The sequence below is a fragment of the Heterocephalus glaber genome, unplaced genomic scaffold (assembly GCF_053883595.1).
Source record: "Heterocephalus glaber isolate CG9 unplaced genomic scaffold, H.glaber_assembly_v1.0 deba00001744, whole genome shotgun sequence".
Lineage (NCBI taxonomy): Eukaryota > Metazoa > Chordata > Mammalia > Rodentia > Bathyergidae > Heterocephalus > Heterocephalus glaber.
In genome coordinates this window covers 3,741,820-3,755,336 of record NW_028258450.1, presented here as the reverse complement: position 1 = coordinate 3,755,336, position 13,517 = coordinate 3,741,820, and the positions used below count along the sequence as shown (strand labels likewise).

Here is a 13,517-nt window from a genome sequence, read left to right as displayed (position 1 = left end):
AGCCTCCCAAGAAGCTGGGATTATAGGTATGTGCCACCATATCTGGCTGAGGAGACAATTTTGATTGTTATGTCTCTTTGCTATTACCTACCAGATGTGTGTGTTTGGGCAGATCATTTAACCTCTCTGTGTTTTGGGGGTTTAGAGACAGGGTCTCACTGTGTAGTTCAGGCTGGCCTCAAAATCACAACAATCCTCCTGCCTCAAGCTCCCAAATGCTAAGATGATACGTGTGCACCACCACGCCCAGCCATTTAACCTCTCTGAACCTTACTTTTTCCATGTCCAGTGAGAACAAGTGCACTGCATGGAGTATTAAAACATGGTACTCCATAAATACCCCAAACAACGGGCAGCAAAGTAGAACCACTGTGCAAGCAGCAGAGATGAATCCTTAGGACTGTGCAAGTGAGAAAGGCAACAAGTCAGTGCTACTCGTCTTATGCTCCAGCCTTCACCATCTGAGGGGACACATTAACTGAGGGACATACTGAGGCAGGAAGTGGCTCCCTCGTGAGGATACTAGGTGGCTAATCTCTCACAGGACAGACCAGGGATGGAATCTAAGAGAGCTGAGCAATGTCAATCAGCCATGGGAACCATGGTTATCTTGGGTTAACAGGACCACGCACTTTTAAAGATGAGGTTAGATCCTTGGAATTAATATATCCACACTGTTGAGGAACTGCTCATTGACATTCGTTTTGCTGTTTTTTGCGGTATGTGGGATTGAACCCAGGTCTTGCCAGATTGTCCAGTTGGCTAGAACTGGCCACCCTCCTGCCTTAAGCTCCATGAGCGCTGGGATGACAGGCTCGCACCCCTGAGCCCAGCCCTCCCTGGGTTTTCCATGTGAAATGGAGACCCGAGGCTGGGGCAAGCAGCCTTGACCCCAGTCTTTGTGAGGGCTTGTGAGTCATGTACATGCACACATTTTTCTAAGGAATAGGTTCATAGGTAATGCAAGGCTGTAAAGAGGTAGTTAACCCCCAAAAGGTGGAAGAGTCACCATGAGCTACCATTTGGAAAGGAGGACATCACCTAAACAAGCTCCTAACACAACAGTTTATTGGCTCCCAGGAGCACGGATGCTCATCCTTTTCAAGAAGGAACCCCCATCCCCATTCCCACTTCGTTTCCTCATCCGCAAATGGACAATTATGTGTACCTCAGGTACAGGTTTGAGTATTCAGCCAAGTAAAATTTACTGGGCTTCTACTCTGTGCCAGATTTCGTGTTAGACATTACGGATACTGAGAAGGTCCCTGCCCTCAGAAGGAACTTGGATCAGGAAGAGCCATGTGTGGTGGCCATGCCTGTAATCCCAGCACTCAGAAGGATGAGGCAGCAGGAGAATCGCTGTGTGAGGTCATCCTGAACTGCATAACTGCATAGTGAGACCCTGTCTCAAAAAAAACAAAAGAAAGAGAAAAGAAAAAAGAGACTTGCCTATACAGTGAAGAAATAAATATCACTTGTCTATCTGCCTACTAGAAATTCTGCTGAAGATAAAATATGAACAGATTTGTAATGTGCCTAGCACATTCTCAATTCTCAATAGCTAGGAGCTTGCTATTATTAATGGGGACCAGGGGTGCACTACCAATATATCTGAGGGATGCCACACACTCAGGCAGGTGGAATGGCCTAGCAACCCACAGCTGGAAGTTCTAGGACCAAAGTTACAGATGATCCATTTTATAAATAAATAAATAGATTTATTATTATTATTACATTTACAGATGGGCTCTCACTATATTCCCAGGTGAGCCTGGAACTCTTGGCTCAAGGGACCCTCCTGCTGTAGCTGCTCAAGCTGCCGGGACTATAGTCATGTGACACTGTGCCCAGTCTGATCCATTTTCTAATGAGGGGCTGGGCAGGGAGACCGCCATGGACCAAGAGACAGAGGGAAAGCAAGGGTGGTTTGTGCCTCGGGAGTGCACCATGACAGTGGTAGATGGAAGAATAAAAGGAAGGAAACAAGAGATGATCCCAAGGGAACAGACTGTACATTTGTCCTCTGGCTCCTATGTTTCCTTTTTATAGGTGGCCAGATGGGGCCTTTGGTGCAGAGCCCTCTTGCCAGCTGGTTGAAGGCTGGGTCAGTGACAAGGGGAGCGGCAGGATGAGAGCAGGGCACGGGGTGAACATGGGCAAAGCGTAAAGTGCTCCCCAGCAAGACGGGGTTGCAGGAGATTCCAAACACACCCAGCAACCAAGAATGCAGAGTGCACTGCTTTCTGGGGTAAACAGAAACAAGATGCTGGGCAACAGCTGTCCCCAGTGGGCAGGAAGGAGGGAGCAGCATTAGGACTGGGATGCAGAGAAGCCATTGCAGACGACGGGGTCAAGGCCACCTGCCCCAGCCATCCACCTCCGCCCCAGAGGGGAAGCTGGAGCAGGATGTGCAGGGTTGAGCTGAGGTGCAGGACAGCAGCCCTGGGCCCTGGCTGAGTGTGTGGATACAGGGCCACTTTAGGCAACACCTGAAGCCTGACTGCCAGGTAGGGAGGAACACAGGCTCAGGAACCAGACCTGGAGGGCACAACTGGTAGCTCTGCCATTTTTTTTCTGCAGCACTAAAGATCAAAAGCAGGCCCTTGTGCGTGCAAGGCACAGGCTCTAGCACTGAGCCATACTCCACACTGCTTGTCTGGTTGGCTTTTTATCCCCACATCTGTGTTGCCCAGGCTGGCCTCAAATTAGTGATCCCCCTGCCTCAGCCTCCTGAGTAGCTGGGACTACATATGTGTGCCACCACTTCTGGCTATTTGATTTATTTATTCAAGTTACCCTCCTCCCCAAGACAGAGTCTCACTGTATAGCTCAGGCTGGCCTTGAACTCATGTGATCCTCCTGCTTCAGTATGAGTCCTGGGATCACAGGTATGAATCTCCAATGGACCACTACTTTGTATCTTGGGCGAGAACTTTACTTCTCTGTACCTCAGTTCTTCCTCAAGAAATCAGGGATCACAACAGATCCTATCTCATAGGTTTGTGAGATACAACGAGTTTACACTAACTTGAGTGGCTCACAGTAGGCTTGTAGTAATTATCTACTGGTTTTTTTTCCAGTACCAGGGATTGAACTCAGGACCTTAGCGCGGTGCCACTGAGCTATATCCTTGGCTTTTAATTATCTACAGTTAGTGATGATGGTGTCATCATTATAGGCTATAAAACCTTCTGTTGCCCCAACATGGTTTTCCATCCCCTATCTCTTTCCTGCTGAGTCTGTCTACAGACAGCCTCAACCTCCTTCTCATGATGGCCTTAGGGGAGGCACTATGATCTTCTGAGCAGGGCACATAATCTGACTTTCACCTCCATGGGCTGAGCAGAGGTGCGAGGAAAGGTGTGGGCACGGCCACTGCATGCTTTGGCTCCCGCCTGTCCCTCCTCAGTGCTTCTCACATAGAAGCAGGTTAGAGTTCAGCAAAGGAAGGGTTTAGCCCACACACAAGGTCAGGAAACAAAGAGAGAAAAAAGGAGTCAAAGGAAAGTGGTGAAAATGTCGAATTGAGTCCAGTGTCTCAATGTGTTGGACAAAGTGATGAGAGCTGATCTCCAACCAAACTGTCCTCCTGATCTTGAACCTGACATGTATGCATCCTGGGGAAACCATTGCGCCAGACATGACTGTGCCCATGAAAGGAAAGGAGAAGCCATCACTGCAAGTCCACCAAGGCAGTCAAGAATCTACAGAGGGCAATTTAAAAAATGTGGTTCTGGGGTCTGAAGCCAGGGGCCTGCACATGCTCTGCACATGTTTTACCACTGAGATATAGGCTTAGCCCTGGCAAAGGCAAATGTAACGTTGCTGGGCAAATATCAAGGTCCCCAAAGGAAGTAAAATCTATTTTAGGGTATGCTACAGTTTTAGCAAGCTAAACATCTCAGAAGATACTCAGAGAGCTGTACCAGTTAGTTGCTGGTTGGGTGACTCTGAAGGGGGTCCCCTGGCCCACCTCACAGGGTCATGGTCACCCTGTGAGCTCCCAGCAGTGTGTGTGCTCCACACTGATGACCCTCCTATACAGATGTCTGCCTATGGCGGATGGGTTAAATAGACGAGGGCTTTGATGCCATGGTGATGGGTGGGGGTTAGGAGCACAGGCTTTGGAATCCATTTTTGGGACCTCAGTGTCTTCCTCTTATATGGGGATCGAGAGAGTACCCACTCCCACCTCACAGAACTGTAGGCAGCAGAGGAAACTGGCAACTATACTAAGCACTAAAAAGCTAACAGGTCTAGAGTAGACAGAACTTCACAGGCCCTGTGCACAGCTCTGGGCCATTTGTTGACTGGCTCTGGGACGGGATGGAGAGGAAAAGGGCACAAAACAAGACTGAGGTGGGGTCAGAGCGGGGGAGCTCCAGGACAATCTGCACATCTTTCAGTTGGCACATATACAATTGTGTGTGTATGTGTGTGTGTGCACATGCGAATGAGCTACCTTCTTTTACCTTAACAATTTCCTGTGCCAAGATCCCTCCAACCACTGCACACACTGGGGCCATCTCAGAGAAGCAGTACCTAAAAAGACAGGACAAGTGAGATGAGGCACTAGGGAGTGGGGTCCAAGATGACATCTGCAGAAGTTCGGCAGTGAGGTCTCAGGGATGAAAACCGCTCCATTCAGACAACAACGCTAATACTGGGATCTAGGCAAGAAAATTAAATCTGACCCAGGGGTTCCACCTTTGAACTTTGGCAAGAAGGAATTCTTTCACCACTTTTTTCTTTTTAAAGTCAAAGGAAAGATATATCTGTGCTTCCTAAAAATAAGGTTCTACAAATATCATATGTTTCATTGCCCCGGTCACATTCTCGCAGTTCTCCTCTTACCATAATGGGTGCTGGTTCGATGTGCTTTTTCCAGATGAGTGTCAGGGGGCAGGCCTGTGTTAACATGTAGGAGCATGGGAAGTTGGGGGCCTGGCATTAAAGCATAGGGGCAAAACAGAAACCAGTCCCTCTGGGCTAGGATGGAGCATCCAGAGGACAAATTTTAGCTGATGCTGTTACGTGGTCCTCAAAACTGGCCATCCTGGGGCTGGGGATTTAGCTCAGTGATTCCACTGCCTGCCTTGCAAGAGCAAGGACTCGAGTTTGATCCCCAGTACAATCCGCCCCCCCCCCCAAAAAAACCCCTCAAAAACAAAACTGGCTATCCTGGAGACCAAAATACTTTCACCGAACACCTCAACGACAGACAAGGTGTGTTCTGCTAATTCTTACACAGTTGTTTTTTTCCCTTCTCCCTGATACTGGAGTTTCAACTCAGTGTGCACTGAGCTGCATCCTCAGCTTTTTTTTTTTTGGAGACAATGCCTTCCTACATAGTCCAGGCTGGCCTCGAACTTGTGGCACTCCTCCCACCTCAGCCTCTCGAGTGCTAGGATTATAGCCATGTACCCCCATGCCTAGCCCCAGCCCTTCTTTAAAGTTTTGAGACTAGGACTTGGCTAAGTCCCTAAGGTGGCCACACTGGCTTGAACTTGTGATTCTCCTGCCTCAGCTTCCAAAATGCTGTGATTATAAGCTTGTGCTACTATGCCCAACCTTTCTAGATATTTTAGCAAGTGCACATATCTAAACATCTATAATTTTATTTATTTTTAATTTTTTTCCAGTACTGGGAATTGAACTCAAGACCTTGCACTTGCCAGGCAGGAGTGGCACCACGAAGCTACATCCCCAGCCAACATATATAATTTTAAATCTAAGTAATATCAAATACTGTTGTGTGGCTGGTTAGCTCAGATGGTTAGAGTGTGGTGCTAAATCAACTACTATTTCTTTTTTTGTTTGTTTTTGTTTTTTGGGGGGTATCAGGGATCGAACTCGGGACCTTGCGTTTGCGAAGCAGGCGGCAGAACCACTGAGCTAAATCCCCGGCCCTCAACTATTTCTTTTGTTGTGCAATATACTGAAGGGTGCATATGCCATTTGACACAGCCATCATCCATTGTGGTATAGTTAACCCAACTATTCCATAAAAACTAGGCATGGAGGTACATGCCTGTAATCCCAGGTCTTGGGGTGCTGAGGCAGGAGAATCGCCACAAGTTCAAGGCCAGTCTGGACTACACAGGGAGACCTCTCTCTCTCTCAAACAAACAAATAAAAAACAGCAAAAAAACTATTCCATAAGGCAAATTTCTAAATATACAAATGCTAGACCTTGATATGTATGTATTGCCAAGTGCTATCTACAATCTATCCATTCCAACTCCCAGAAGCAGTGTCTGTGGATGTCATCTCCTCACACTCTGGCTGGGCAAAGCATCCTCCCAGCCTGTTAACCTCAGAGGTGGCCTTTCCTCTTGCTTATCAAGGTCCACTACAGGACTCTATGACGTGTAACATATGGAAAACTATAGCCCAGAAAAGCCCAGCACCCAGAAATACAGTGCTCAAAGATGATCAAATGTGGGAATAGTCCTTGTCACACACACACACATGCACACACACACACATACACACCAGGGGTGATGGTGCAGGCCTGTAACCCTAGCATTTGAGAGGCTGAGGCAGAAAGTCACTCCAAGTTCGAGGCCAACTTGGGCTCCATAGTGAGTTCAAGGCCTGCCTGGAGTACACAGTGAGACCTTGTCTCAAAAATTAAAAAAGATTACAGAATTCAAGGGGTAAGGGTAGGTCAGTGGTACAGTGGATGCCTAGCATATGCAGCATTGAGCTTGATCCCCAGCATTACAAAAAATAAAATTATACATGATTTCAATGTGGCTAGTGAGGCTGAACAAGTACTACTACTATTAACTACAACAACAGGAAGCCAGGTGTGGTACAGGCACATGCCTGTTACCCCAGCATTTCATTTCTGGAGGCTGAGGCTGGAGGACACAAGTTGGAACCCAGTCTAGGCAATTTAGTGAGACCCTATCTCAAAATAAGGAAAAAAAAAGGACGGAGGAACTAGCTCAGTGGACTCTCAGTTCAACCCAGAGTGTGAGCCTGTGTGTCATTGTAGGATTCAAGACTGATACATGAAAATCAATTGTATTTTGATACCACTAGCAATGACCGTTCTGAAAATGATGCAAGAGTCCCAGCCCTCAACTGATTTTGCTGTTGAGACTTGGTCTTGCTACATATTCCAAGCTCCCCTGAACTTGTTACACAGTTCAGCCAGACTCAAACTTGGCAATTCTCCTGGCTCAGCCTCCCCAGTACTGAGATTATACTCAACTCATTCATTCATTCATTTATTGGCACCGGGGAATGAACTCAGGACCTTGTGCTTTCAAGACAGGCGGTGGCACCACTAAGCTAAATCCCCAGCCTTTATTTTATTTTTGAGACAGGGTCTCCCTGTGTAGTCCAGGCTGTCCTTGAACTCATGATGATCCGCCTGCTTCAGTCTCAAAGTGTTGGAATTACAGGCATGAGCCACCATGCCCAGTCTCAATTGATTGTTTTTGTGTGTGTGTGTGTGTGGTACCAGGGATTGAACTTAGGACCTTTCACTTGCAAGGCAGGTAACAGAGCCACTGAGCTAAGACCCCAGCCCCTCAACTGATTTTTGACAAGGGTGCCTAGATTACTCAACAGTGCCAAGATCTCCATGTATGATATGACATAACTAAATTGGACTTAGGGGCAGAGCACTTGCCAGTCATGTGTGAGACCATGGGTACACTCACACACATACAAGAATTAAACTGACCCTGTACCTTAGTATCATGTAAAAACACTAATTCAAGAGCCAGGCAGGAAGTCCCTGCCTGCCTGCCTTCTACCTACCTCATGATTTCATAACCACCTTATGACTTTGTTCTGCAAAGGCTCTTCTCTAAGTGGAGTACACGGCAACTCACTTTCTGGGTCTCCCTCTGTCTCTCTTAGACAGAAGATATCTTTCCCTCAATAAGTGTTTCTTACTCTTTAAAAAACAAAAAAGAGGGCTGGGGATTTAGCTCAGTGGTTCTGCCACCTGCCTTGAAAGCACAAGGTCCGGAGTTCGATCCCCGGTACAAAAAATAAAGAAAGAAAGAAAAGAAAGAAAAGCAAAAAAGAACCAGACAGGAGGGAGGATTGCAAGTTCAAGTCCAGCATGGGCAACTTAGTAAGACTCATCTCAAAAAAAGGGGGGGGGGCACCCACGGTGCTAGAGATGTTAACTCAATTCAATGCTTCCCTTGGTCCAATACCACAAAAAACCCCCAAAAAGTTAGGTGGGGTGTTGGTCACTTGTAATCCTAGCACTTGGGAAGCTGAGGCAAGAGAATGACCTCATATTCTAGGCCAGCTTGGGCTATGTAGTCAGTTCAAGGACAACCTAAACTAGAAAGTGAGACCGATCCTGTTTTTTATTTTTTATTTTTGGTATCAGGGATCAAACTTGGGTCTTTGCGCTTGCATAGCAGGCGCGAAACCACTGAGCTAAATCCCCGGCCCCATTTTTTATTTTTTTAAAAGGGCCAGGGATTTAGCTCAGTGGTTTCGGCACTTGCCTTGGAAGCTCAAGGTCCCAAGTTTGATCCCAGGTACCAAAAAACACCAAAAAACAAAACAAAACAAATTTTTAAAAGGGAGAGCTGCTGGGAGTGGTGGCACATGCCTGTAATCCCATCACTCAGGAGGCTGAGGCAGGGGGACTGTGGTGAGTTCCAGCCAACCTGGGCTACATAGTGACTCTGTCTCAAAAACAACAAAACAAAACAAAGCCAAAAGTAAACAGGAATGATGTGAATGTTTAGAATGCTTTTGGTCATAATGATCCCAAATAATACAACTATCCTTCATCTAGTAAACAAAGGCCAATATACAATGGAGTATTACTCAGCACCAAAAAGGAATGAGCTACTGGTCTATAACAGAAGATGAATAAATTTCAAATGCAATAAGCTAAGCACAAGACACCAGGCTCAACTATGATCCCATTTATTTCATACTATGAAAAAGGCAGAACTAGAGAGAGCAAAAGAGTAGAACCAGTTGTTGCAGGGTGGCACATGGCACCATGAGGGAAGTATCTGGCATGATGAAACTTCTTTTGAGCTACTGTGGATTGACCTGGTTTCAAAATTTTAAAAAGGAGGGTGGGGGGGGCCTGGGGGCTGGGTGTGGCAGTGCATGCCTGCAATCCATTACTTGGGAGCCTGAGGCAGGAGATTGTGAAGCCAGTTTGGACAATTAGCTAAGGCCCTGCCTCAAAAAGCAAAAACAAAGAAGGGCTGGGATGTAGCTCAAGGCAAACATGCTGGGTTCAATCCCCAGTACCAAACATAGACACAAAAAAAGTTAAAATGGTTAATTTATATACACTTTAGCATAATAAAAAATTAAATACACTGCAAATGTTATATATACAAATTATGAATGTTTACCAAGTATTTGTAATAGTGGCAATAGTAAAAAGTTAAATATAACCAATAAGGTATTAGTTAACAACCATATATCTAGACAATGCAACATGAGATACAACTGAGATGATTCTATATTTACATAAACAGGCCCATGATATGCTGGAAAAAGGCTATTAAAGAACAATATAGAGTGTACGGTCTGTTTCAATAGCTAAACAGAGAAAAAATATGAGTGCAAATACAAAGAAAATTTCTGATCCTAGACCCAGAAATGCTACAGTGGCTGGAATTACAAGTGAACCCATTTTTGAACTTTACACTTTCTGGATACGGGCATCTGTTACTTTCATAATCCGAAAAGCAATAAAGCTCTCTGACAAGAGAATAAATAACATAACACAGAGAAGCGTGCAAGCAGATCTGTCAGATGAAAGCAACAAGGGCTTGTGCACAGCCTTCCCTGCTTGACAGCGGTACTGGGCAATTTGTGAGGGTAGCTCAGCTGCGAGATGGTGGCTCATCACCTCGCCAGCACCCCTACTCCATCTCAGGCCAACTCGAGTCTGTCCACAGACAGGCCTCAAGAGGCCACCCAACGCCTCTTACTTAAAAGGCAATCGAGCGAGAGCGCCTGAGCATATGAGACCGAGACACGGGAAAGCAGCTTCCACAGGGGGTGGGCAGGGAAGGAGAAGGCTGTGCAGAGAAAAGCTGGCCAGCAGCTCATTAGGCTGCTGCAAGGCAAGGCCCTTGACGCTGCCGCCCAGTGGTGCAGAGCCAGCCCATTCATCACTGTTAATGCCCCAACTAGCCACTCAGCTGCCCGCTCTAGCTGGGCACTGGGTACCAGGTATGCTAACTGCTGACTGCCGGGGTGGATCGGCTGGAACCGAAAGCTCCATGCAACCTAGGCCCACCTCCTCCCATGAAGCACAGAGCAGGGAATACCACTCCTCACACACTGGTCTTCCCTGCACTGAGAAATGAGTGCCTGGCTGACTAAGCACAGGACAGGGACTCCACCCAGGCCTATCATGTCACCAGTCCCTGACCTCAAGGTACCAATGTTACAAAAGCACCATGCAGACTGCTGGCCAGTTTTAGCTGATGGCTTTTTAGTTCAGGGCTCTGCAGGTGGTTCAAAGACGACAGTGCTGGCTGGGGATTTAGCTCAGTGGTTTTGCCACCTGCTGCGCAAGTGCAAGGACCCGAGTTCGAGCTCTGGTACCAAAAAAACCAATAAAACAAAAAAACAAAAAAAAACCCAGACCAATGCTGTACCTAAATAGGTTGGTATTGGCTAGTGTGTACAGGAGATTCCCAGCCGGAAGTGAAGAAATGAACTAGGAAAGAAGAAACCAATTTTTTTTTTTTTGCTTTTTGAGACAGGGTCAAAACAAACATAAAACATACATATACACATACATACTGAGGAAGGCTAGGGGTGTAGCTTGGTAGCACACACCTCAATTCCAGTACTGTGGGAGGCTAAGGCAGGAAGATCACAAGTTCAAGCTCAGCCTCGCCAATTTAGTGATTTACCAAGACCTTGTCTCAAAAAAATAAAATGTAGGTCAGTGTGAAGGCCCTGGGTTCAATACTCAGTAACAAAAAGGAAAAAGAAAAGACTGTCAAGAAATTATAAGTAGCTGGGCATGGTGACACAAGCCTGTAATCCCAGCACTTGGGAGGCTGAGGCAGGAGGATCACCATTATTCTGAGCCCAGCCTGGGCTACATAGTTCAAGGCCAGCCAGGAATATAGTGAGACCCTGTCTTGAAAAACCAACCAACCAACCTAAACCAAACTTAAATGGGGAAAGAATATACAATTCAAGAGATTGCTGTGACACTCACATGGAGCTCACCAGGTAAAGCCCAGGAGTTCTTCAATACATGGTGGTGCTGTTATTAGCTATAGAACTTTATAGACTGGTTGCTTAATTTCTCCTAGATTTGGTTTCCTCACCTATACAGTGCACTGTGAGGATGTGAGGCTTAAGAGAGATCAAGTATAGCAACAATCCTGGCATGTTACCTGGCATGTTACAGCTGCTCAATCACTTGCAGCCATCATCATCACTGCTATGACCTGGAGGCACAGCAAAGGAACCAGAGTGAGCAGCTGATCCCAGAACTGCTTGGAAGGAGCTCACGATCTGGTTACCATTTGATTTCAATCAAATCCCAAGCCCGACTGTGCAAGACAGCAGACTAGAAGTCTAAGGCAAGAGCATCCTTAGTACCCAAGGAGGAGGATGCTGAGAACCTGGATGCTTTTCTTGGTAGAGATACAGAATGACAGGTTAGCAATAGAGGAAAAGTGGCAATACTTACCCAAACAATCAATCATAACCTTCAGACCCAGCAACTCCCTTCCTACTCATTTACCCTGCAGTTACACCTGCACACACAGTGGCCCACAGTGTGTGACACAAAACGATACACCACAGTGTTCAATGTGACAATAAAAGCCTAAATTCCGGCAAGCAGGCCACTGGTTCAGTAAACCATATTGCTCCAAAGCCAAGTGTGGTAGCTCATGCCTATAATCCCAGCACTATCAGAGGCTGAGACAGGAGGATTACAAATTTGAGCCCGGCCTGTGGAATTTAGCAAGATCCTGTCTCAAAAAACTAAAAAAAGGCTGTGGATATAGCTTAGTTTGAAGGTCCTGGGTTTAACCCCCAATACCACAACAAACAAACAAAGAAACCAAACAAATATATCCCAGCTCAACATGCTGGGACACTATAAAGCTGTAGAAAATAAATTATCCACTCATCAGGAAATGGCACCCAAAAGATAACAGAAAGTAAAAAAGACACAGACAGGATAGTGTTAATGTAACTTATATGGCCTTTTTTTTTTTGTACTGGGATTGAACTCAGGACCTTGTGCTTGTTTTGTTTTGTTTTTGAGGCAAGGTCTCATTAAGTTACCCATACTAGGCTCAAACTTCTGATCCTCTTGTCTCAACCTCCGGAAGTGCTGGGGTTACAGTAATGTGCCACCATACCTGGCTCCTGCCTTGAATTTTGTTTTCTTGAGACATGGTCTTGCTATGTAGTTCAGGCTGGCCTAAAATTCATTATGTAGCCCAGGATGGCCTCAAATTCATGTCAATCCTCTTGCTTCAGCTTCCCAAGTGCTGGGATTACAGCCATGCACCACCACACCCAGCCTGTCTTGAATACTGAACCATGTGAATATAAGTATTTTAATATATTGTCAAAATCAGAACCTGTGCCTCTTTTATTTTCATCCCAGGAGAGAAGAAACGGGCTCAGGGCTGGCAGAATGCTGCACAGGGTGTTCTCAGAATGAGGGTCTCCATGAAGGGTCTCCCCAAATCAAGGCAAACACTGGACAGTGACGTTTATCTGTACAGGCTAAGCTCTGAAAAATACTCAGACTAACCTGACAAAGTCGTCGGGAAGCAGGTCAGGACTCACACCCAGAGAGTCAAGGACATCATTCCGAATGTGAAGCAGCAACTCAGAATCTTCCTTATAGGTATCAGAATTAGGGTCTCTTCCTTTATCTGTGCGGAATTTCAGAAGCACTGGGAATGGGGGAAAGAAGGGAGGTTATAAAGCCAGGCCTTTTATAGTGAATGCTTATAGGTACCACTAACATCTTTTTTTATAGGAAGTAGTACATAAATTAAAATGTGGGCCAAACGAAAGGTAATGCACTTCATTTATCCAATAAATAAAGCCAGAGAAACAACAAAATAATTAGAAAAACAAACTGGCTGCAATAGTGTGATAGTATGATGAGGGTCTGACACCCTCTGCAGGATGGTGTCAGGTAAGGCTTCCCTAAGGATGCCTTGACAAATGAGAATGAGAGGGAGCAAGAGAGAGGGAGCGAGAATGAATGTGTTTCCAGTAGGGGAAAGGGCCTGGTTATGGCCTGAGGAGAGGTCAGGATCGGGAGGCATGCATTCTAGGCATCAGTTCAAAGAGCTGCTTCACCAGAAAAGGGGGCCAAATTCTCAGACTCATGAGACATGCAGGTCATTAGATCATGTCAACCCAGTAACGGATGTTTAATTTTGGCTGTGAACCAGATGAAAGGTTCTGATGATCTTTAAGTCAGAGCTATGTGTAAGGAGGCCCCAATATGGCTAAAGCTTTTAGCCCAAACAAAACCCCCATAGAAATACTATATG

At 46.0% G+C, this 13,517-nt stretch overlaps 1 protein-coding gene across 3 annotated transcripts in view; it reads right to left on the bottom strand.

The window, feature by feature from the left end:
• The window catches only part of Sae1 (SUMO1 activating enzyme subunit 1), a 71,304-nt gene that overhangs the window by 1,314 nt on the left and 56,473 nt on the right, over positions 1–13,517 (bottom strand). Inside the window, exons 7-8 of one of the 3 annotated variants that reach the window (XM_004867074.4) lie at positions 12,761–12,905; positions 4,473–4,542 (exon numbers count right to left, since the gene is read on the bottom strand). In XM_004867074.4, coding sequence (XP_004867131.1) covers positions 4,473–4,542; positions 12,761–12,905 — 215 coding nt within the window. The remainder of the gene's footprint in view (positions 1–4,472; positions 4,543–12,760; positions 12,906–13,517) is intronic. The other 2 variants (XM_013066350.3, XM_004867075.4) reach the window with 2 other exon arrangements.